At 37.3% G+C, this 25,085-nt stretch overlaps 1 protein-coding gene across 1 annotated transcript; it reads right to left on the reverse strand.

Annotated features, from left to right (window-relative positions):
* Positions 1-644: 644 nt before the first annotated feature.
* Positions 645-23,766, reverse strand: rnf41 (ring finger protein 41). Its single transcript, XM_049462909.1, has 7 exons — positions 23,615-23,766; positions 17,033-17,127; positions 10,159-10,272; positions 8,871-9,142; positions 6,923-7,058; positions 6,570-6,673; positions 645-5,346 (listed from the first exon to the last, which is right to left on the reverse strand). Exons 3-7 carry the CDS (start codon positions 10,246-10,248, stop codon positions 4,992-4,994), a joined length of 957 nt encoding a protein of 318 aa, XP_049318866.1. The 5' UTR covers positions 10,249-10,272; positions 17,033-17,127; positions 23,615-23,766; the 3' UTR covers positions 645-4,991.
* Between the last annotated feature and the right edge of the window lie 1,319 nt (positions 23,767-25,085).

Consider the following 25,085-nt stretch of genomic DNA (forward strand, 5'->3'; position numbering starts at 1 on the left):
AAACAGGGGAAGAACTGCTGAAAAGCAGAAGGCCAAGTCAGGTCACGAATCAACCACATGTAATCTCCCCTCAACCCATCCTCACCACCTTTGCGCCCTCTTTCTCTACAAAATATTATGGTCAATAACAAAACAGGACTTTTTAAGGGACCATGCACTAAAACTATGCTTAGTATCTAAGCATAAAATTTAAATAAAAATATATGAATAGAATTTATATAATGCCAATCGGTCTACAAATCATTTAGACTATTCTGGTTCTTGTTTTAAACGTAAACTCAAAAACCAAATTGTGTGTACATGTGCCTAGCTGAGAAATGTATTCTAATTCTATGGTCAACCCCTAATCCCCAATATTCATCTGATAATTTCTGGTTAACCCAAGTTACAACTGTACTTCATTTGCAGAAATATGCATTAGAACGAACACACACAAATATGGCAAAACCATAGATCTTATAGATCTTAAACAAAAGGTCTTAAACTGATCATTTTTTAAATGTTCCATTCTTTTTTTCCCCCTGCTTCACATGTATACTGGTTACTGTGAGCATGTGAACACAATTGTGTACTTGTAATCCTGACCTTTTGTGCTAATAAAACATAAATTGCATAAACAGGACTTCAATGATAGCAGACAGTGCTATGTTCTGAAATAAACATTGCTGTTTATTAATAGTGTCAATATTCCACAGCACAAAAGCCAGAAGAAAAGACGACCAATTAAGCAACAAATAAAAGAGGGATAAAAAAAAAAAAAAAAAGCACCACATCCACAAAAGAAGACACTGCACGGTGATAAAGAGTCTTCCCAACCCAACGGTTCACCTCCGACAAGACAAGACATGAACATCACAAGATCATTCCTGCAGGCCTAAAGCAGTTCTGCAGGTCTTATGAAATTCTCCTGTAACAAAATCACACAATTAAAAAAGCGGGGGAAAAAAAAAAAAAAAAAAAAAACATTTTATCTAAGGCAATTTTCAGACTGCCAGCACAACTCAGGCTTCAATCAGATTTGTGGCAAATCTAGACTGAATCCAGATTATTTTTTATTTAAAGTCTAAACAGCCAGAACACAATGAAATCAGATTCTTGCAAACCCATATTTGGATGCAAGTTTTTTTGAAAAGCAATTACAGTTAGATTCATACAGATGTCTCAGTCTGGCTGATCGGAATTCAAAGTGTCTTTTGCGTCACTCAAAGCAACAAACAAACAATGAACCTATCAAATCTAAACTGGTTGAAGTGCAGAGGTCCAAGAAAAGCGCCACAAAATAGGTGCTGAAGACTTATTGCTGCAAACAATGTTAACACTTATTTGCATTTTTATTTGCAAGAGATTAGATCAAAAGATACAGTAATCTCAACAGATTGGATTTCTTTTCAAATCAGATGTCAAGATAACTGTTAATCTGATCTGATTAATTAAAAAAAAAATACAGACAGTATGTTAACAGATCTCTAGAAAATAAAAGTGCAGACAACCATCTCAATAGACCTGATTTGAGGGGGAAAAAAATCTGAATTGCTTGCAGTCTGAACACAAGCCAAAAATCTTTATACCGTCAGTTCAGGACTTGCTGAATCTGTATTGACTGAAAGAATATAAAATGTAGCATGTTCCAATCTGTGATACTTATACACACTTCCAACTTCAGTGGAGCATAATCAGATAATCAGACAGACACAAACAGTGAAATATCAGTGTAGTTTTACACTTTGCCGTTGGTTAAAATACCAGAATATGAGACAAATATGACTTGAACGTGAACACGCATGCCTTTAAAACGTGAAATCTGCAGCCAGGCTGCCAGAACTCATGGAACAGTTGATGTACAGACCTGAAGTAGCAATATAACTGAGTTAGCTATGTACGTAGTGCCCCCTTTCCAACGAGAAAAAGGGTCAAATATACATGTGTACTGTTTTGAACAAGAGCACAGCTTTTATAAGGCAAAGTCTGCAGCAATATGCAGCCACACGTTCCCCACACACATATAGTTAATTTTTTGATTAGAGCTGAGCAGAAACATTCAATGACCTGTTTGTTGTTATGCACTTGCTAGCTAAGCTAATCTGGAGCATTTAAAAGTGGATACCATAAAAATCACTCTGGGCATTTGGGCGCAAACAAAAAAAGGGGAAAAAAATAAAACTATAGTGAGACAACATCCGTCAGTTCATATTGATATTTCTGCAGAACAAAAGCACGACAAAAAGAAACCCACAAAAGACGTAAATCACAAGAACACAAACACTTTGGTTGGTTGAGAAGAAGGTGGAAAGGTAAAGAGAGAGGGAAGAAGAGGGAAACAAAAATTAAAATAAAAAAATAAAGACAGCAACACGGCAGCACAAAAGTTACACCAGACCCTTTTTCTTTAAAATCAACTATGTACAGAAGACAAAAAATATCAAGACAAAACATATATATGCAGAATAATTTCTCAAAATCAATCACTATTCCTCAACAGAGGAAAGAATTGCACAAAATAAAAGCAAGCAAAAAAAAAAAAGCCCTAAACACTGAGTTGCCGAAAAACACACATAAATAATAATAATAAAAAAAATCTGCACAGCACAGGTATGGTTAGATTTTTACATTTTATCTCCTGTCACTTTTGGAACATTTGAAATATTGAAATATCTGGACGAAAGTCAAAACACCAAATACCGAACAAGGTTTTTGAAGAAAATGCAAATACAAAACTATAATTTCTGCTAATATTCTTTAATTCAATTCTAAATGGTATCAACCATATAAATGGCTATCAATCAATTATAAGTGGTAAACTAATTCGGCCTAATACTGAAAGTGCTTTTTTGCCTTTTCCAGCCAAATACCTTCTGCTGTCAAATATTCGGTGCATGACTTGACAAAGCCACAACGGGCCATTATTCAGATCTGATCCGATCTGCGGATTACAGTAAACGCTCAGGAACCACTCATCTGAACATGAGCTGCTCAATCAGGCAGAGCCCTCAAGATCTGCAGGAATCAAGAGACAAGCGAGAGGAAAGTAATGGGGGTCAGGTGTCCCAACACTGCGGTTTGTAATGTTTTTTTATTGTGGTTTAAGCTGGAGCCTGAGCCAAGGCGTAAAACAATTGTGGTCTCCACACACACTGTTAACAACCAAGTGATTCGATTTCCCTCAGATATTTCCTGGATCTTGTTCGAGGCTTGTTTCATTTTCCCCACAAACTGTCAGCAGAAACTCTGCTGAAGAAAAACTGCAGCTGCTGAAGATGTTACTTTTTACATCAGTCCATCACCTCTGCTGTGCAGATAAAGAGTACAGACTGCTTTATCTGGCCTGGGCCTGTATTCACAAAGCGGTACTGATCTAGGATCTGTTTTCCGTAAATAATAATGAATATATAAATACAGGCCCAGGTCAGTATGGCTACGTTCAAACAGCAGGTAAAAAACAGGCCAACTTCTATGTTGTCGCTCACGTGTGTTTTCTGTGTGGCAGTGTGAACAGCAAAATCAGTTCATTTTTTGGGTCACTTTTACATGTGGTATTAAATTAAATACATATTCTGATTACGACAATGTGACTCAGAATTTATGCAACTTTTACATCATCATATTTGCTGAGATGAAAAGGATAATAAAATAGACAACAGAAGTAAGTGAGGGATTCAGTGAGGTTATGCCTTAAATATAAGAACTGATGTTTCAGTTCAAATTAAATTAGAAAGCATGAAAGAAATGGCCAATTGAGGCCACAGCAGGGCATAGCTGCAGGAACAAGTCTTAAACAAAAACAAATCGTTTTAAGAAACACTAACTAAGTAAGCAGATGTGGCAAAAAAAAAAAAAAAAAGTCACTCTTCGTAAGAAGTCCAGCTGTTGCCATGGGAAGTCATTGTTGTCTCCTGTAACGCTGGACAAAATGAAACCAAAACTTCATGTGAAGCATTGCGCGTTTGAGCATGAGCGTCAGTTTAGGATTGTGAACTGTTCAAAGAAATGTATCACATACGTCACATTAACAAGACAAGATTAAGTGCGAACAGTCAAAAAAAACTAAATAAATAAAATTTTTCGGATTGGGTGAGAAAAACAAATTTGTGCCATTTTTACCCGCTATGTGAACGTAGCTCAAATGCACCTCAAAGCCTTAATTAGGAACTGCCAAAGCAGTGTCACGGTCGCTTCAGACTTGCATTAAATTTACCAGCAGCCAGTAGAGTAAATGGTTACAGTACCCATTATATACGATTAAGCTGTAATTCAGAAGCAATCATCTGTGCAGCAGTTCTAATTAGGGCTTTAAGCAAAAAGGGGCCACGAGATTCACGGTAACTAATAAGCACATGACTCAAAATCAGGGGGAAGAGGGGAGAAATTTTTAAGGGGGAAAAAAAATTAACTAATCTATTATACCAAGAATAGACAGCATATATGTTTATAATTCTTTATCTTCAATATTTACAAAGAACATTAGACCATTTACATTAGTGAAGCATGATAGGGGACTGGGCATTTTTCTCATCCGTCCATGAGAGACAGCATTAAGTGGCAAAGGGCTAAACAGACAATCACTTCAATTTAATATGTCAGCATTGACGATAAAACTTCTTTATATCATCAGTATATATCATGAATATTTATCAGAACTGGTTCTTCTTTTTCTTCAGGGTCCACTTTTTCTAGAACGTTCCTTTTAAGGCAATAAGAACAGGAAGAGGAGGAGCTGGAGTTTGTTTGTTTCCATCTTCAGCTCACAGTTGATTCTGTTCCTTCATATAATATATATACTATTTTATCCCATGTTAAGTACTGTATACTTCTTTTAAATATGAGGTAAAGAGTGGCAGGTCCATCCCGACACTGGATCTGAATTAGGACTTTAGTTCTTTTGTTTTGTGGTCTATTTTAGAGGGGATATTGACTCACAGTTGAATCCCCTTAAGCCAGTCAAGTCAATATTCCATATTTCCCCCAATTCACCCATCTCCCTCCTTCAGTACCCACTATAAGATCTCCTCCACTCCATGGGCAAAGATCATCACCAAGCCCGGCTCCAGGATCATATCCTCACCCATGTGCTGGTTCTCGCAGGCCATCACCACCACCGCCTGCTTGCCCGGGATACGCTTGGCCACATAGTTCTCATAGTAGCGGCGGTTCATCTGCCGCGTCTCCAGGGTGGCCAGGCCCTGCGGCCAGTTGCGCTCGTGGGCGTTCTCGATGAGGTCGTTGACAATGGACAGCGGGCAGCCGCTGTCGATGAGGGAACGTTTGATGACTGCCTGGAGGACGGCGTCAGGCGTGGAGATCATTCCTCCCCAGCGCGTCACCCGGGCAGGCTGCAGGGAGTTCACCCACCTGGAAAGAAGAATTACATTACATTACATTACATTGTATTGCATTACATTCAGCGGACACTTAAACTAAGCAACTTACAAAAAATTATGCACATTAGCAATAGAGGACAAAGAAGTTCAAGGCAAAATCATTTTTTTAGACAGGGCCTAAAGGAGGCCAAGGGGAAATTGTAGCATAGGAGGAGTAAAGGAGGGGGAATAAGGAAATGAGGTTAGAAGTAGGAGGATATAAGTACTCTTTGAAGAGCTCTATCTTCAGGAGTTTCTAAAAGGACAGTGAGGGATGCTTCTCGTTGGAGAACTATGACTATAGCCCTATCCAGATGAGATTAGTTTCTCAGGGGGTTCTGGGGTAGTTTTCTCTTATATGCGGGGGTTTATCTTCTGTGATTTTATTCCGGTCTGGAACGACCATGTTTAATAAAATAGCTATTTGTCCACTGCTACGCACCGTAATTACACCTTGGGCGCACGTTTCCACGGATATGCACGTAAACACAACAGCAAGTGGAAATAGAGGAGCTACTGAACACAATGTCTTGTGACTGAGAAAGCCTTTATATATATATATATATATATAAAGCTTTATTACTAAGTAGAAGCACGAAATAAAATATTATAATATTGCAAATGTTAAAAATATAAAAATAAATAAATACAAATCTTAAATAGTGAGGATAGAGAATTTTTGTAAGCTGTTTTTGTTTTGCTATTTACTGTATTTCCGTTTAATTGTTTGCAGTTTACATGCACTAAACATGCTATCCTTTAGTTTTGTGGTAGATTGTTGTTACACTATTAATTCATACAAAATATTTTTTTGTTTCTACTGAATGCATTAAACGGTTATATTTATATTAAATAAAATAGGAACATTACATTTTGTATAGTGTAGTCTTTTTCTTTAAAAAAGGTCATATCGCCAGGAACCTATTTAATGCAAAAATATCTTGATACTACAGCATATACATTACATGCACACAGCTTTATTAAACTCCTATTAACTTAAATGTTCCCATTTGTCTTTAAATAAATAAACAAATTTAATTGAAAATGGAGAAAAAAAAAAAACAATTGTAAAAGTTTTACCCAAAAAGCTGCAAATGATCAGTAGAAGACAACATGTATAATTGTTCTAATTACAGCAACAACAGCATCACAGTGCCCACTTTAAAATGTTGAAAACAGAACTATGTAAGAGACGAAAGAAAGAAAAACACTCACTCCAGGATCTCGTTGTATTCTATGGTCTCCTCCAGGTTCTGCAGGTTGGGGTTTGCGCTGCGGATGGCCCTCATGTACGCTTTGAGGAGCTGGATATCCCGTTTCTGCACAGAATGAAACAAAACCAAAATTAACACTGAATTAATTACCAGCAGCCCTATTGTCTAACATTTCTCTAACACCAAAGTGTTCTACAATGTTTCTGTGAAAGCCTGTTCAGCTGCAAGCACAGTCCTGTTGGAGAGTCTGTGTTTTTTTTTTCACTTTGAACTCTGATACACAAAATATAGCCAATTATCAAACAGAGGGTTCGGATTAGGACTCTTATGAGGAACACCGTGTACAGGTCTAACCTGCTCAGCCAGCTGGTGCTTGTGCTCAGCTGCTGTCTTCTCCAGGTCTGCGATCTTGGTCTGCTGCTGCTGCACGACGCTGCGCAGGTGTTTGATGCAGTTGTGGTTTGGCATCTCGTCTTTGGGCATCTCAAGCCTAAAAAAGGAGATATTTATTTTTAAATTTATATTAAATAAAATTATAATACAGCCACATTACCTTACAGCACCAGTCAAAATTTGCAGACACATTTTCTCTAAGTTTTATTTTTTATTTTTGTATTGTTTTAATACATTGAAGATTAACATCAAACAATTAAACTATAAAAGAACACATGTGATTAAGTAGTAGATAAAAAATAATGAAAAATAGGGCTTGGCTTCATAAACACCTGATATAAAAACTCTAACCCAGGTGGTTTGGGATGGGTTGGAACACAGAGTGAATGAAAAGAAGTTAACCAGAGCTCAGCACCTCTAGAACTTCTTTAATACAGCTGGAGAACCATTCCAGATACTTCATACAGCCAACTGAGAGAATAAAGCTAAGAGTGGGCAAAGTTGGCATCAAAGCAAATGGAGCCACTTTAAAATAATCTAAAGTGTAAAACATATTTTCTCTGGGTTGAATCCCCTATGCAGTTTGCCCTCAGCTGCTGGAGCCCTGAGAGAGCACAACTGGCCTTGCTCTCTCTGGGTGGGTACAGTAGATGGTACTCTTTCCTCATCACTCCTAGGGTGATGTCGATCAGCACAAGGCGTCTTTGAGTCGCTTTGCTTTCCTCCAAGCACGCTGTGATGCGACTCAGCAATTTCGAAAAAGTTCCAAAAGAGGCGATGGCTGACTTCACACATGTCGAAGGAGGCATGTGCTAGCCTTTACCTCCTTGTCTTGTGGCATCACTAGTGATGAGGGATATACAGCTGAGTAGCAGAAAATTAGAAATAATAATAATAAAAAAGAAAAGAATAAGAATAAAGGAAAAATGTGTCAAACTGTTGACTGGTACTGTAAATTAGCTAGGACCAAGTTTCCCAAAAATATTTTAGAATGATAATAGTAGTTTCCCCTTAAATCAGTCTTGAATGAGAATTGGCATTTCTTGCTCCTGAGCTCACAATTACAAGAGAGAGAAATAAAGAAGAGAGGGAGAGAAGAAAAGAAAGACTAGTATCTTAAACTAGACTAGATAACATAAGGATAATTAGGCTTTACAGATGAAGAGAAGCTTAACAAATGTAAAAGACTGCTGCTACATACTGATACTGCTTATGCACCTCATCATTTGTAAGTACTGTATACTGGCAATACAATGAAAACACAGAAAGCCACAGTAGATTGCATGGGATTAAAATTTGCACAGATAAAAGCACACAGTCTTTTGGTAAACAAACAAATACTAAAGCTAAAAAAGTTACTTCAGCTAACGCTACTATACTAGTCCTGTACAGCGAGTATCTTTCAACTGGAAAGTCTGTGAATAGGTAGCAAACTAAATAAAATGATAAAGTGTAATAAGTAATGCTAAATGCTAATTTAATGTAATAACATTTTTGTGCCTACATTCTATACAGCAAGATCCGACATGAATCGCTACAAAATCGATGTTGGTCTTGTGTTCACAGGTTCAAACACGACTGCGTGCATTCTTGGACAAGCTGAGAGATTCAGAACTAAGACAGACTGATGCTGTAGCCTAATATTACAGAGTTTTACACATGACTGACTATGCAGCACTATAAACGTGTCCAAAGTTCCATAGTGAAGTTAAAAGGTGTGCTGAACATGGGCTAGCAATGACAGATCATAGACGCTAATCTCCCAATTAGCAATTAAGACGATTTAGAAGCAATGAACGGTAAAAACGCTACATAAATGTTGCTTTAAAATGCTGCCATTTCCAAATACTTAGAGACATGCCAGTCGTCTTCATATAATCCCTCATTAACTTCTAAATGACCCACTCACCCGCAGCCCTCCTCGCAGGTGACGGGCCGTTTGGGGTTGTGTTCGCAGTCCTTTAGGTGCGACTGCAGCTGGTCGAGGCGCAGCGTCGCGGTGCAGCCAAAACCTGCGTTATCACACGAGATCTGCAGCTTGGACAGCATGTTTCGCATGATGCGGGGCACAGGCCGGAGGTGGGCGAGGGTCACCACAGTGCGGTCCACCGGGCAAATTTGCTGCTGCGCAAACCACTGCGTGATGCAAGCATTGCAGAAGGCATGCTCACAATGAGGGGCCTGAGAAAAGACAGACAGAGAGAGACACAGAGATAGAACATTTTAAAGGCATTATGATAATCAGCATCTCAGACTACCCTGAAAACCATTTCTGGATCAGTGAGGCAGTTGATGATTGTATATTTAGAACGTCTCTCATCAGACGCTTGATTGTGTTGCTTAAAATAGTCCTTTTAAGTGTGCAGTGACTCTGCAATTTCCAATATAGGCTCTTTATTCCATCGAAATGCTGGTCTGTGTCCTAAAATAACATTTTCATATCCAGCATAAACAGTAAGGAAGGTGCCATTCATACCAAGGCATACAGTGAAGAGACGTTTTCATATTGGTGCCTAAACTTGCATTACAAAAGTCGTGGGCCAGGTAATAGTATCATGACACACATGTACATTTCGTATTATATAGATGTATTACACACACACTGATCGGTTTTAAGCGTTTATTTATTTTATTGTGGATGATTATGGCTTACAGCCAATGAAAACATGAAGTGCTGTAAGATTTCATCACTGATGAATTTTTATTTTTTACTGATCATCAATTTACTGATCATCAGTAAATTTTACATTTCATTTGTAAATCAAGGAAGCAGAGTCTGGAGGAAGAGTGGACAGACACACAGTACAAGCTGCTTGATGTCTAGTGTGAAGTTTCCACCAATCAGTGATGGTTTTGAGAGACATGTCATCTGCTGGTGTTGCTCCACTGTGTTTTATCAAGTACAAAGTCAGTTATGGTGATGCGGATCTCATTTTCCAGCAGGACTTTGCACACTGCCCACACTGCCAAAAGTACCAATTGGTCTTATGTAATATTAAAATTTTCTGAGATACTGACTTTTGGGTTTTCATTAAGCTATAAGCCATAATCATCAACAATAAAAGAAATAAACACCTAAAATAGATCACTATATCTATATAATGAGTTTAACATTTTGAACTGAATTACTGAAATAAAGTAACTTTTCAATGATATTCTCCCAGCCTGTTGCACATTGACTGGCATGGCACACCGACCTGCACTGGCTCCTCCAGCACTCCGCTGCAAATGGGACAAAGCAGATCCTCATCCACTTCCCCCTGGAACCTGGTGACGTCGTACCCCATGGCACATCACTGGCACACCGACACCTGCAGAGATACATGGTCAAAACCACAGACGATTAGAGGTGCCATAAAACCAGCCATAAAGAGGTCATACAGGGCCACATATATACACAAATGCCTTTACACCATCGTTTCCTGCGTGCAGACTGAGGAGCACGTATGCAAACTGAGGATATAGACACAGTTAGATGGTTAAACAGCTGATAAGCTGAAATTTGTTTAAAATATAGCCCAATTCATGAATAACCAAATTATCCTGTTTACAGAACAAAGTAATCCAGACACATATTTTAACAACTTTTCAAATTTAATCGAAACTAACTGGGCACCTTTCTTTATTTCATTTGATCTTATTAATCCATCTTTTTGTATAGAATTGCATTTTATTTTATTCTATTATCTATTCCTAATCACCTTTTAATCACCTTTGTTTTGAAGGATTTTTTTATTTCTATTTTAACTCTGTACTGTAAAGCATTTTGAGATACATAGCTAATGTTTAAAAAGTGCTAAATCAATACAGTTTGTTAAAATAACAATAATAAAAAGTAAAATCATCAATGATTATTATTATTATTTTATTATACTTCCTTATATCTCAGCTAAAGCTTCAAGCCTCAATATTTTATTGTTTAACTAGTACACTACTAGTGTTTGAGAGTGGAGAGGGCAAAATATTTTTTATATATTTCAGTAGTGTGCTTCAGATACCATTACTGAAAAGTCACATTTATTCATTTGTCCCAAGACATTTTTTTCTTGCTATAAAAGCTTTTGCTGGTTACCTAAGCAACCATGCATCTGCTAATGGTGCTGAGGATACAAGAGCTACTACGAACTTTAAGACATCAGAACAGCTAACTTAGACTTCATCTGCTTGTTCACTCATCTGCAAAAAAATAAAAAAATAATCACCAGATTCATTCATTCACTCAGAAAAAAAACTGACCTCCAATTAATGTTTAAAAGGATTTTCTTTTAAACATACTCTGTGCAAATAAACATTCTCACCAAAACCTTGTGGGCTATAAGTGTGCAAAATATGGAAATTACAGCCACATAAAATAAAGTTATTAGATGTTTCTGATAGAGGCACAAGCCTATCTACTGAGATTCAATCTGGCAGCTTCTATATATAAGGATCTACAAATCTCCATGATCACACTTACGAAATTTAATTTAAAAACAGTACACTGAATTATATAAATTAAACCAGCAGTCCTTATCATTTTGTTTCTAAACTGAAAGCAGAAGCATTTCTGAGTGGAGAAGGGATAATATATTGTGTTTTATGGGACCAGTGTGCTGGACGACTATCCCTGCTGAGCCCAATATATTATTAATTCTAAAAACTGGGGTGTTGGGTCGCTTTTCGCGGGAGTTCTTCTGGTCACGTCACGGTTTCTTTACGTACTTACATCACATGTACAGCCTCTAAAAGAAGATCTGGCTCAGTTTTACTGCGAGCACACTCTCGCTGCTTATCGACTTTTTGTGCAGTTGTAGCGCAGAAAATTAGGCAAAGAGTTGATAAGCAGCGAGAAAATGAGCCACTCTTGCCGCTCATCAACTCTTTGGCTCATTTTCTGCGCTACAACTGTACACTCTTGTCGCTCATCAACTCTTTGGCTCATTTTCTGCGCTACAACTGTACACTCTTGTCGCTCATCAACTCTTTGGCTCATTTTCTGCGCTACAACTGTACACTCTTGTCGCTCATCAACTCTTTGGCTCATTTTCACCAGAGAGGGCCCTAAATCCCGCAAATCCCAAAACTTTCAGACACACATGACTGTAAGTTACAGATAAAGTAGATGGAGATTTTGCTTGAAATGCTGGAATATTTATTTCCTTAAAAACTCATTGCCTTTATGTCTTTGTGAGGTGGTGGAATTGCTCCAGTAGCTCAGTACAAACACTGGTAATGTGATAGCGGTTCTTGTACAAAAGGTGACCTTCTCGCTGTTCTTATTAGTGACCCTGCTCTGGAGTCAGACTGCTCGCCTCTCTCAGGAATGAGATGTGTGTGTCTGCCCAAGTATGTGTGTGTAAATTAGGGCTGCTGAGTATGAGATTACTGATGTTCTGTACTAGTGATGTGTGACCATTGTTCTGCCCACTGGAGCACTCAATAAGGCAGTGCCATGCTTAAGTGGCACAGACTGCATCATATTTCAGCCAGCTGTTTTCCTGAAGCAGATGGAAATTTTATTATTTTTTTTATTTATTTATTTTTCTTTAAAAGCTTCTCTTGAAGAAACTAATTTGAATGTGAAATGAACCCACAGTAATCTTGAGCTAAAGGTACGAGTATGCAGGAATGGTCTCTTGAACACTGGCACAAATTGGCTTGTGAACAGCCTGGCAGTGAGCGTACAGTATCTGTGTGAACGGCATCCTTGACATTGTCCCTTTCCCTCACTGTCACTGGGTGTGCCTAAGCCAGAGTAATACAATATAGCAGTACAATAAAACAGAAAGCAAAGACAGCATGTCCTTTCAAAGTCCTACTTCTGCAATGTTCACTTATGGGGGAAAGGGGAAAAATGTGTTCACCAAAAGAAAGCATACATTTATCAAACAGACCAATAGTTATGATTGTATTTTAGCCTGTACATTTGTCTTAAAGAGCCACTAAACTAGGGGTGGGCAATACGGCCCTAAAATAATATCACAATATTTCATGGTATTTTCGTGATACGACTCTCTTGGTGATATGACAAAACACTGAGAAAAAATAAAATTGTTATTGTATATAATATGGCACACCCGTAACTGAGATATTAAAAATACAAGAATTTTATCAGTTTTGTAACAGAAGTCAATGATCCAGAATGTAATGATACCAATAATACACTTTAAATATCTTCATACATCCAGGATTAAAGTAAACCAAATGATACTTGACAGATATAATCTATATACAATGGTAAATTAGAAGTGTGTAATTTTTTTCTTTTGCTAAAAACAGCAAAAAATGAGTACCCTATTGTGATAATTATTTGTGGGCACAATATTTCAGGATATAATATCGTTCAAAAATGTTGGTGATATTATTGCGTACAACACGATATGGCACACCCCTACACTAAACCATATTAATCTGCTTACATTTTTTATAAAGCTTTCTCAACCTTTAGAAAATACTAAAAATACAACAATTTCCACCTCTGCAGCGAACTCTTATGTTCAACTGTGCTATAGCTGTGGATGATGTATCCGTGTACTTTGGTATGCAGATGCATCACAATATGCAGATCAATTGTCAATGATGTCCAATCATCTGCATCCCACCACTAGCAGCTCTGCCTCCTGTCCCACCTCTAAACCCATACATCACCCAGTGCCCCTCCCAAACCACCACTCCCTTTTTTTTTTTTTTTTTTGCATTTTTCAAATTGAGCTAAGGGTGGAGTCAGCAAAAATCAGGTGTGTGATGAATAATTTGTATCTATAGCAGTGGTGTAAAAGTGAGAGCCCTGAAGCAAAAATACCAATTCTCTAACATGCAATTTGTGCTGCATTCCCTTTACCTTGGAAGTCAACGCCTCATATCAGATATGTGGAGTGTATTATTAGTATCATTACATATTGGATCATTAAGTTATGTTACATTAAGCGTGTGCCAAATTCAATTCATTTTGTTGCAGATGCGTTTTCTGAAAATGACTGAAAAATACCCTGACATTTTGTAATATTATTTTAGGTCCATAATCACCTGCCCCTAATGTCAACAGACAGAGGTTAAAAGCAGAAGTGATAATAAACTGCTTAATAATACTGGTAGTGTGCAGAGCAGTTTTTTTAGTTTCCAAACTTGAGTTGAAGTTTTTCCAAGTTTCCTAGCAGGATATCTGACTTATGGGGGCGCTCAATTTGAAATTTGCTACTTGAAACTCAGAAATTACAACATCCAAGTGTGTGTCCACAAGCAAATTTCAGTGGTGTGAGCATTTATTCAAATAACCTCCACCTATCCACCACCACCATTCTGCACGTCCAGGCCAAGACCAAGCCTCTCATTACTTGAATTATTAGATTGCGTTAGCACAGAGCCAGTCAGGCATCTGCAAGCTTTTACAACTGAAGCCAAAGCTATGTAATGAACATCATTGTCTATTAGCTTACCTAATCACTATAGATCTAAGAAATACAACACCAGCCAAAGCTTTACACAGATCAGATTCACACTGAACAAGCTTCTATAGGGGCAGAATTAGACAGCCAGCAAAAACATTTAGCAACAGACAAGCAACCTGATCATCCTCCACCACATCTACAGCCATGTCCACACGTTTTGGACACCCATTCTAATGAATGCATTCAGCTACTGTAACTCAGTAGTTTAGTCCCTGTAGAGAAGTGCTGCCAATAGAATAGGACTCTCTAGAGAAGATAAACTTATTAACGTACTAATTGGCACCTAAGTATTGTGTCCCTTGCTACATTTAAAACAACTCCTGAGGACCGAGCTCTTCAAAGAGCACTTACTCTCCTAACACCTCTAACATACTAACTACTTCTAACCTCATTTCCTGCTCCCCTCCTTTCCTTCTCTATCCCACTAGAGAAGGAAGAAAATGTTAAACATGATAAATGTTTGTGTCTTGAATTTCTATGTTTTCTATTACTAATGTACGTCATTATTTGTAAGTCGCTTTGTATAAAAGCATCCGATTAATGTAATGAAATGTAATGTCCAACCTCACTCAAGATAACACTTTACAACTTCTACAGGATTAGGCATTTTCAAGTTTTCCAGAGACTTTTTAACAGTTTGCTGTATAGTTCCAGTATTGTAGTGAGGAAAACACAATTATTATTTCATTTAAATACTTTAAACAGTGGGAAATAGGGCTGATATTGGAAAAATATTACATTGCAAATGTTTTTTTTTGGACGATATAGATCGCAATATTAAACAATGCAGGGCCCATGATGCCACCAGCCCCGCCCCCACCCGTGTGTTGTCTTGCGTCCGGACTGATCTGAGCTAAGTCAGTGCCGAGCTCAACTCAAAACCCGAGGAAAACAGCAAAACAACAGTAATTGGCCCTTTAATCAGGCATTTAAATATACTTTTTAAAAAAGGTATATAAGAGCGTTTTTCTGGGATTAAAAGCGTGAATTCAGCTGTAATTGGAAATATCTGCTGTGCAAAACTGTGCTGGACTGAGGTGCACAGCTTTCCACACGCTTCTCAGGCAGCAGCAGCCTGTCACTCACACAGACACAGAGACTGTGCTGTGTATCTACTTCTTGTGTCAAGAATCAAAAACCTTGCAACATGACGTGTTTAATTTAACGGCCTTAATAATGTGACTATTGCGCATGCGCACATCACAATGATGCTTAAACGATATATCGTGCAGCCCTAGCAGGAGATACACAATTACAATTTTGGGAATTTTAAAGACAGGTTTGTCAATGCCAGACAAAGAAAAGACTAAAATAAACATTGCGAAAAACTCTTCTCTTTAAAACGAGCATTCATTTTTGCTGTTTCTATAAATGGATAGACAGTTGTCTTGAGAAAGCTGCAGCACAGCTAAAAACCCACCCTGCCCACTCACTGCTTTCTCAGCATGACCATGCATTTGTTTTTCCCCCTCAATTAAAGGCCAAATTTCCCACAAGGAACTGCTGAAGATCTGTACAACAGCATTTTAAGAACACCTGAAGCGGCAATAACACAGTGAAACCCCTCACCATTATCAACTGGCATTTCTGCTGTTTTGGTACATGCTCTAAATTACACACAGTGTCATGTTCAACCCTTCATCTCTCACAATGGCTGGTCAAATCCAAGCACATAAAACCCTAACCAGCCTAGACAACAATGTACCAACAGTGTGTTGAACCAAATTCCCAGCCCTGCTTCAGGGTACAGTTTCACAACTCCAGAATCCAGAATACGCCCACCACTGTTTCGGTTTGTGAAGTGTTTTGTTTACAGGAAAAGTTTAGGCTCTCCATAATTCAGAACAGGCCTGAAAAACTTAGCAGTGAGTCACTTTAAACTGTGACTTTAACAGCTGCAAAATACTACAGAAGGATCCTCTGGAAATAAAGATATTCTAAGTGAAATACTATGAATACAGACAAACTTTCACCCAAACAAGTTACACATATATTAATACAAATGTTTAAAAGGGATCAGGAAGGATAACTAGATAAAGGGTCAAAAGTTTGGACACACCTTTTCATTCTGTGTTTTTCTTTCTTTCTTTCTTTAATTTATTTTCTATATTGTAGATTAATATTAAAAGACATTAAAAACAAATTAGGGAGACATATTAAACTCTAAAAAATAAATGAGATGGTGATTTGGGATGAGCTGGAGCTTCACAGCGTGAAGGAAAAACAGCAGCTATTGTTCAGCACCTCCAGGAACTCATTCCTTTAAGACGCTGACAAAAATATTCCAGGTAACTCTCCCTCATGAAGACACTGAGATTAAAATTAAAATAGCAAGAGTGTGCAGATCTGTCCTCAAAGATAAATGTGCTATTTAGAAGAATCTAAAATATAAAACATATTCTGGGTTGTTTAACACCTTTGGTTCACAGAAAAAATAACATGCGTTCCTGTATAGCTTGAATACAGTCCTTAATATTAAATTTACAAACGTAGAAAATCATAAAAATTAAGGAAAAAAAAAAAAAAAAAAAAAAAAAACACTGCATGAGGTGCGTCCAAACATTTAAGTGGTCATGTATGGATGAAATGTGCTAGATAAATAAAGATTATTATTATAATAACTTCTACCGAGAAGTGTTCATACCTCACTCAAGCACTGGCCTCATATTTTCATTTTGGGTGATCAGTCTTCCGTCTTCCTCATGGATCAAATGGCCTCCTGTGGAACGCGCATCACTCCTAAAAGAGAAAATAACAAAAAACAAAACAAGTGTCTATTACTGTCCAATAAAACTGGGTTTAAAAGGAAAACATTCTGCAATCTGATATATTTATATGAAAGTGTAACATGTAACAAAGGGTTAGTTTTAATCCTTCACAAACAGACTCGTCATATCAGCTCTTGGTCCTCCATCACTTTTAGCAAATGCTTATGATTACACAGGCCTCACTGAAAAATGTGTTTACTTATATATTTGACAGTTAATTTGGAGCTGTAAATGACTTTCTACAGACCCACTTATTAATATCAGCGAAGTTATTTCTGAACTCATTTACAAAACTAATGTGAACACATTCACAATCTAAAGTGCAGCATAGCAGAGCTTTGAGAAACTATGATTCATCATAGATGAAGACAGTGTAAACCACACTATTCTACTCCTCTTGGTAAGGATCTGATGGCTCTGAATGTTGAAAGATTAGATGTGCCAGCCTAAACAATCTTAAAACATTTGGCCAAAGGACAAACACTGGGCATGTTTTTTTTAACAGGTTGTCATTTTTTCCACCTTTGCATGAATTAAATGGCCTACATTTTTTCTGTATTGCTTTTCAAAGAAAATCAATTTAAAAACTACAATTTAGATTTTTAGATATAAAGCACAATATGACATAAACTTAAGGATGCACCAAATTCAGCAACAAAAATAAAATAATATAAGCAAAAATACAATTTTGGTGTCTGGCTAAACAAGAGAAGGCACCAAATAATTTATATTGAAGATAGTCATTTTTGATTACACAACTAAATTCCAGCCAGCATGGGTTAAGGTGCTCTTTACTGATGTAGCAATAGGGCTTCCAGACTAACACTGTCCCAGGGACTGTTAGGAAAGGACAAAGGTTGAGAATAAAACTCTTTTGAGACGCTTAAAATTGGTTATAAGCTGTTTTTGAGGACACCACCTGCTGGCAGAAATATGACTGGGAGTTTTTCTATCACTTAGCACAGACCAATAGAGATAGAACCAATAATCTTGGTGGAAACGCCGGCAGAGGAGGAATTTCAACATGATGCTAAAGGGGAAAGACCCTAAAGGAAATAATTATGGTTGGTGGGTCACCATGTCAGTCAACTGTGGAGCATCAAAAGTGGCAATATTAAGCAAGGAAACAAACAAAAAAAAAGTTACATTATATGAAGATCAACTGATGACATTATGGTAGTAAAAAAAATATATATATATAACTGTAATGGAAAAAAAATAAATATAAACATTTTGAGATTTTTCGACAATTTTCAGTATGTGATGGCTGACTAAAAGCTCTGGAACTATTCTGGGATAGATGTAATGAGTTAGTCTACAGTAGCAACAGTGAAAAAAGTGGCAAAATTACTGAAAGAAAAAAAAACTTTCACTATTGTTTCTTTTCTTTTATTTGGTTTCAGCCAAAAAAAATGATGCAATTATACTTAAAATAAATGAATCATTCACTGGTATAAATTATTTCCTTTTTTTCACATATTTTTTAGTTTTCTGAAAAATACTGGATCTAAAGTTCATTACTTTAGAGAACCTAGTCTGAAGCTGGTATTGCCTTCAACATTACCCCAGATCTTCCCATACTACCAGCAATGCTTTTCTGTGCAGTAGACGTCCTATTTAACACCGGTCTCAACCACATATCCTGCTTGGGATAGCTGAATTCACCAGTTATACAAGGCCATCTTTAATTAGATTAGTGATCATGTGAATTTCTTAATGGTGAACGCCGATCAGATAAAATCCCATTTTGCTGCCGTATTGATTTCCTCAGTGCCAGGCCATTATTATCATTTATAAAGCAACACTGATTACAATCACACAGCAAACGTGGATGAAAAGAGCACTTTAGAAATCACGGCCTGATCACGCTGGCAGAGTGAATATAAACAGGATCTTAGGTAGACTGGCCTGCAGAGCGAAGCAGAGCTGAGCATGCTGTTCTACAGGCCAAATCTGGGTACTTTCCATCCCAGGTTTAAATATCAGGTAAGGGAAAAGTCCTGTTCATATAGAGTCCATTATCTGCAATTACACTAAAGAAAGGACAAAATGACAGCACAAAACTAAACAATAACCAATATCCATCATAATATTGCATTTATTCTAGGAATGATCATAAAATAGATAAACTACACCAGCAAAACAGCTTTTTAAAAAAAATAAACAAACTAATAAGGTAGCCAACACCCAAGATAAAGATATCTGAGTTCTAATCAGAACATTTCAACTGGAAGTCCCTCATTTCCTACTTAGAAATTTGACAGAATCTCAACAATCTCAAGTTCAGAATCCAGATCAACATTAGTGAATGAAACAGTATTACACAGTTTATTACTTTCATCTATTTGTGCATCAGTTGTACACACAGCACTGTCCACCATTTATCTAGTTTAAGCTAAAAGGAAATTAGCATCTCACAATATGTCTCTTTTTCTAAACAAGAAAGTTATAGGAAAAAACATTGTTATATTTTATTGCAGCTACTTCACACAGCACATCATAAAGGAATATTAGGCAGTCTTTTTATCCATAAAATTGATTTATTGAGTCTTTGTTTCGAATACATTGTTCAGTGCTGGTTTAAGAGCTAAGAAAGGCATGAACTTTTCTAACCAGTCCAGAAAACACAATAGTTTTCACAATAGTAATAGTATTTAAAAAGTAAACACACAGCAGGAGCATTTCCACTTGCAGTTTAGAGTAAATGGGCAAAAACAGCTGAAAAATGCAGAAAAAGGAATTAAAAAAAAACCTCATTTACCGTTTTATAATTTATACCACTGATATTACATCAAAGTTCTCATTTTCTGCTAAAACATAATTCAACATTACATATTCTAAACTGTTCTGGTGCCTTCTAGGAATGTTTATCACTGCTTCAAGCATTTAAAATAGGCTCAGAGAACACAGATTGGAACTGAATCAGCCTATTAAAATATGCCTGATTTGGTCCCAATATGATAAGATCAGGATATCTTTAAAAAGATACCAAGCATACTTAGAAGAAAAAAAAAGATAAAAAAAAAAAAAAAAAAGAAAGATGCATATTAATCACAGTGCTTAAATGTGGGAATTACGAAATGGGAAATCTGGGGTGATACCAGTATGTGGTATTATGTTCCATATACTTCCATCATTGTCAATACATATACATTTATTAAATGCAGAAATGAGAGCTACATCATCCAGGATTGGCATTACAAAGAAATGCAGCATACACTGTAATCAAACACCAATCAAATCTAAACACTTGTCTTATTTATAATATTTTTAAAGCAACTATCCTACAGTCACCGATTGTCATATTAAAATGCCACTCCAAACAAAAACAAAACAAACTACGCTACCCAGCATCACCTTCCTTCTATTTTCAGTCTGATTCACAGCTCCAGCTCCAGCTGTGGGAATACCAGCCCAGCTGTTTCGCAAGTAGTCTTCTTTTGACAGATTAGTCAATGCTAATCCTCAGACATTAAAAACAAAAGCAGATATGTCTGGCGGGGCCTTGCTGCGTTTTATGTATCCTCACAGGAAGCATATTAATCCAGCAGTATCGGCTTCCTTTCCTAACAATGCGTCCCGAAACAGGAGCAAAGGAGCCCAGAGCTTTGATCAGTCTGCAGACTGTAGATCGATTCAGAAGCTGACAGGGCATAAAACTGCTCGGGCTGGTTTTAAGAAGGAAGGAGGGGGAAATCCTCTGCTTTTGAAGTACCCCCTTTTTTTGCATATCCAGCATATCACAGACTGGAAGAGGGGGGGGTATTGTGTCCCATTTGGATGCTGGTGACCTAATTTCAGCATGGCAACACAGACAGGGGGAGACAGTTAGGAACGCTCAGAATGTACCCCTCACGAATGGGAGGCATTTTAAAGGAATGGTGCACAAATAAAAGCCAATAATCTATGCAGTTTAAAGAGAATGAGCTTAACTGCCAAAGACATATAGCCTCATTATAGCCTTCGTTCAAAGCCTAAAGATTCAACAGCACAAACAAAAACTGCCCAAAGCATTCCAGCACATGTTAGGTGAACCATTTTACGACTTAAGATGACGCACCCATGTAATATTTATGATGTATTGAGATTTTTGGTACAATTTACCTTACACATCAGACTGTGGACACCAAAATTAAATATTACCAATGATAATTTAGCTAGCTAACTGTGTTCCCAGCATTTTGCATGCAGTAATAACGGGCTGCACCCCACATTTTCCTGCTGCTTCCCTTCACTGACTGGGAAAATCTTTCAGCACTTGAAATTATTTTGGCGAAAACAGAAAAAAGGCACTTTTGGTGTTTGGTTGAATAAATGAAAAGAGAAATAATTTATAAGAAACAGCATATGTATACCAAGTGCTTTGTGGGTATATTCTTGCACAAATGTTAACAAGGTTAAGTGTTCAGTTTAAAAATATTTATTGTCGTTTTCGAATGGCTTTAAATCTGAACAGAAAAAAAAAATGATTAAGCCATTTAAATTCATGCAATGGTGAGGAATGTGGCAAAATTAATGAACACCTGCAAAACATGCGATTCGGCATTCAGCCAAAAATTTCATTTAGTTTCATTTTGACGATGGCAGCAGGCCCACACTCTCATCAAAAGGACAAAATGCCAGCATTGGACTAAAAACGCACCATGTTTTATTCTCTACTCACCTAAATTATACACAAACTATACTGTTCAGCCTCACTTATCATGCATGATAGCAGTTTGCTCAATGTATCATCTTTTCACACACTGCCTGTTTTTCAGCTGAAATATACAAGCTGTACAGGGCTAGGACAGTTATGATACCCTTAGTTTTTTTTTTTTTAAAGTTAAGTCAAAATTCTGCACAGTGCATTGTGGCACATTGAGGAATTGAACAAAGCCTTAAGTCTTAAGGCACCTGGAAGTGGTAATGCTCTGTGCTGATTTTGCATACAGTTGGTTGAAAGATAATGTAAGGTATATAAATGCTACATATGTTTCTAAAGTTATACCGGTATAGGTATGTGTCTAATCACTCTGTTTATAAGTTACGTTATAACGTATTTACGTTATAAATCTGTATATCAAATTTTTATGGATGATATATCTTCCCAGAAATTATTGCGATCAAAGATATTATTGTCATTGGCAATTAATTAACAAAATTTTAATCAATCATAGTTTGGCAAATATATGTATATATATATTATTCTTCACCTACTGCAGTCTGTGCACACTGTGTGTAAGGAGTCACAGTTATTGAAGCACTGATTGGTAACTGCATGACCGGCTAAAATACTGTTCACTATTACATATGTGAACAAACATACAAATAAAAACAATAAACATCTATAACATATCATAACTATCAAATTTTACAATAAGTCGAATGTATATTTTCAACTAGTTACAATAAAACAGATTTAAAATGATGTAAAGATTAGGACTAAATTCAGATAAGGGGCTGTTAAACTGAATGGAATAGGTTTTAAATCCCTCACAGTGTACTATATCTCTGTCCTGGTGCTTTAGGATCTCTGTATGAAGCCAACAAACGTAAAGAAAAAGGAAAAAACAGGAAAATACAAAGATTAAACAGATTAAACCTTGATCGTGACCCAACATCTAACTACCAAAGCTCAGACACCAAAGCTGCCTACAGCTAACCTGGGTTAGGCTGGCTATTTTCAGGCTAGCTAGCTATAAGGGGGCAATCTGGCTAATGTTAGCCTGCTAAAACAAGCATATACAATATATCTACCTAACATACAAGTTATCAGAATTAAACATAGGTAACCAGCTTTAAAACAAGAAAAATACTGTAACCTAGTAAGTTACATCTGCTCCTAGCTAACCTACCTAGCAAAAACTGAACAGCATGGCCAAGCTAGTGAAGCTTAAAGGTGAAAAAAAGGAGAAATACTCCTCTATTTTTATCCTGAGATGTGTAAGAAATATGTTATCTGTATAAGCAGTGAGATATTAAGGTATTAATCCTTAAATATGCCGAATAAACTGTTCTAAACCAGCCGTTTGCGTTAGCGCTAGTCACCAATTGAAGCCAAGCTAGCTACGCTAAGCTAAGCTAAGTAGTTAGCTTTAGCGTTAGCTAGCTACGGTTGCTAAGGCAGATATTTAACTAACGTTAGCTGGCAAGCTAGCAACGTAGGCTGTCTGGCAATGAAAAAAAAGGTATTAAAGAAAAGGACAAACTCACAGTTTAAAGACAATAAAAGCACATTTAGGTAGATAACTCTCTGCTCTCGTTAAAAAAATATTTAAAAAATGCTCAAGCTTGTTTTCTACCCTCAATTCAGCCCAGTAAAAACAGCTCATCCAGCACAGCTGACACACACTGCTGCCCCTGCTTAGCTAGCGTTAGTTAGGTCATCTATCTATCCATTTACCCCGTTTTTCAGACATTTAAAGGGCTTTAAATAATCTCACCCACCATAAGAACACTGTCAGAATGTGCATTACCTGTTCAGGTATATAACAATCCAGAATTTGTCGAGATTACGTCGATATTTACAGTTTTATGGGACCAGTCTGTGAGACGCTGCCTCTCTCTTCCTTAGCTGAACGGATGTGTGTCACTTATATTATAAGTGCATCCCATAGAGCTCTGTGGGTCAGTCTCAAGCACTAGTGCATCTAAAAAAATACAATATCATTAAAAAGTAACCTTATTTCAGTAATTCAGTCAAAAAATGTGAAACTCATATATTTTATCGATGTATTACACACAGAGCGATCTATTTTAAATCTTTATTTCTTTTATTGTTGTTGATTGATTATGGCTTACAGCCATAAAAAAAAAATCAGTGTTTTAGAAAATCGGAATATTATATACATAACACCAATTGGTATGTCAGCCTTCCTCATGAAACTTTTCAGGGACAAAAAAACTGTTGCAGATGTGAACTGAGCCTAGTTGAAAACTATATGCTTATGTTCTGGACATGTTCACACAAATTCTATCTGTTTTTTCTTTTTATGGGTTAATATTGTTACTTGATGATTCTATTGTAATGCTGACTGTACAACAAAGGAGTGCTAAAGTTTTGATGGCAGCATCAACAGCAGCCAAGAAATCAATCTTGGTTACACCTGTGGTGTGGATATTTTTTGGACATTCTTATTTTGGAGCGGGTAACAGCTTGTTAACAACAACAAAAAAAGAAGACCAAATGGTACTTTTGGCAGTGTGGGCATTGGGCAGTGTGCCAAGTCCTACTGGAAAATGAAATCTCCATAAAAGTTGTCAGTAGCAGAGGGAAGCATGAAGTGCTTTAGCAGGAAAACAAAACTGCACTGACTTTGGACTTGATAATAAAACACAGTGGATCAACACCAACAGATGACATGTCTCTCCAAACCATCCCAGATAGCCAGCGACTTTGGCCCGGACTCGTTTCTAAGTCGGCACTGCTGGTTTAGAGTCGCAAGCAGAAAAATACTTCTGGCCCACAGCTGGCCCAGTGTCACTTTCTGACTGTTCTAAATCCGTGTCACTGAGCAGTCGTTTTGGTGCTGGTGAACGACTGTCGCACCTGACCTGTTGATTCTCTGAACACAGTTGTGAAATGACTCAAATACGGCAGACGACACACAGCCTGTTATAGTACACACACACACACACACACACACACACACAGCCTGTTATAGTACACACACACACAGCCTGTTATAGTACTGCTTCTCACACACACACACATCCAGAGAGTCTTATTCTATTGGCAATTTTTTTCTACATGGACTATATAAGCTGTGTGTGTGTGTGTGTGTGTGTGTGTGTGTGTGATCGCGTTTAGAGTGTAAATGAATCTAGGTGATATTTACCTTGGTGCCCCTGTGCATCAACCCAGTTCAACCCGTGCGGTTTCTCGTCGCACTTGGCGCGCGGATTCCTCAAACATTAAAACTTTCCTCAAATGTCAGCTATCCTGAA

Source organism: Astyanax mexicanus, chromosome 13 (assembly GCF_023375975.1).
Source record: "Astyanax mexicanus isolate ESR-SI-001 chromosome 13, AstMex3_surface, whole genome shotgun sequence".
Classification (NCBI taxonomy): domain Eukaryota; kingdom Metazoa; phylum Chordata; class Actinopteri; order Characiformes; family Acestrorhamphidae; genus Astyanax; species Astyanax mexicanus.

Coding starts and splice junctions, on each gene's coding strand:
- rnf41 (XM_049462909.1), bottom strand. CDS start 10,248: ATGGGGTACGACGTCACCAGGTTCCAGGGGGAAGTGGATGAGGATCTG. Junction 9,143..10,158: donor TGCTGGAGGAGCCAGTGCAG/GTCGGTGTGCCA, acceptor GTCTTTTCTCAG/GCCCCTCATTGTGAGCATGC. Junction 7,059..8,870: donor ACCTGCGAGGAGGGCTGCGG/GTGAGTGGGTCA, acceptor CTCCTTTTTTAG/GCTTGAGATGCCCAAAGACG.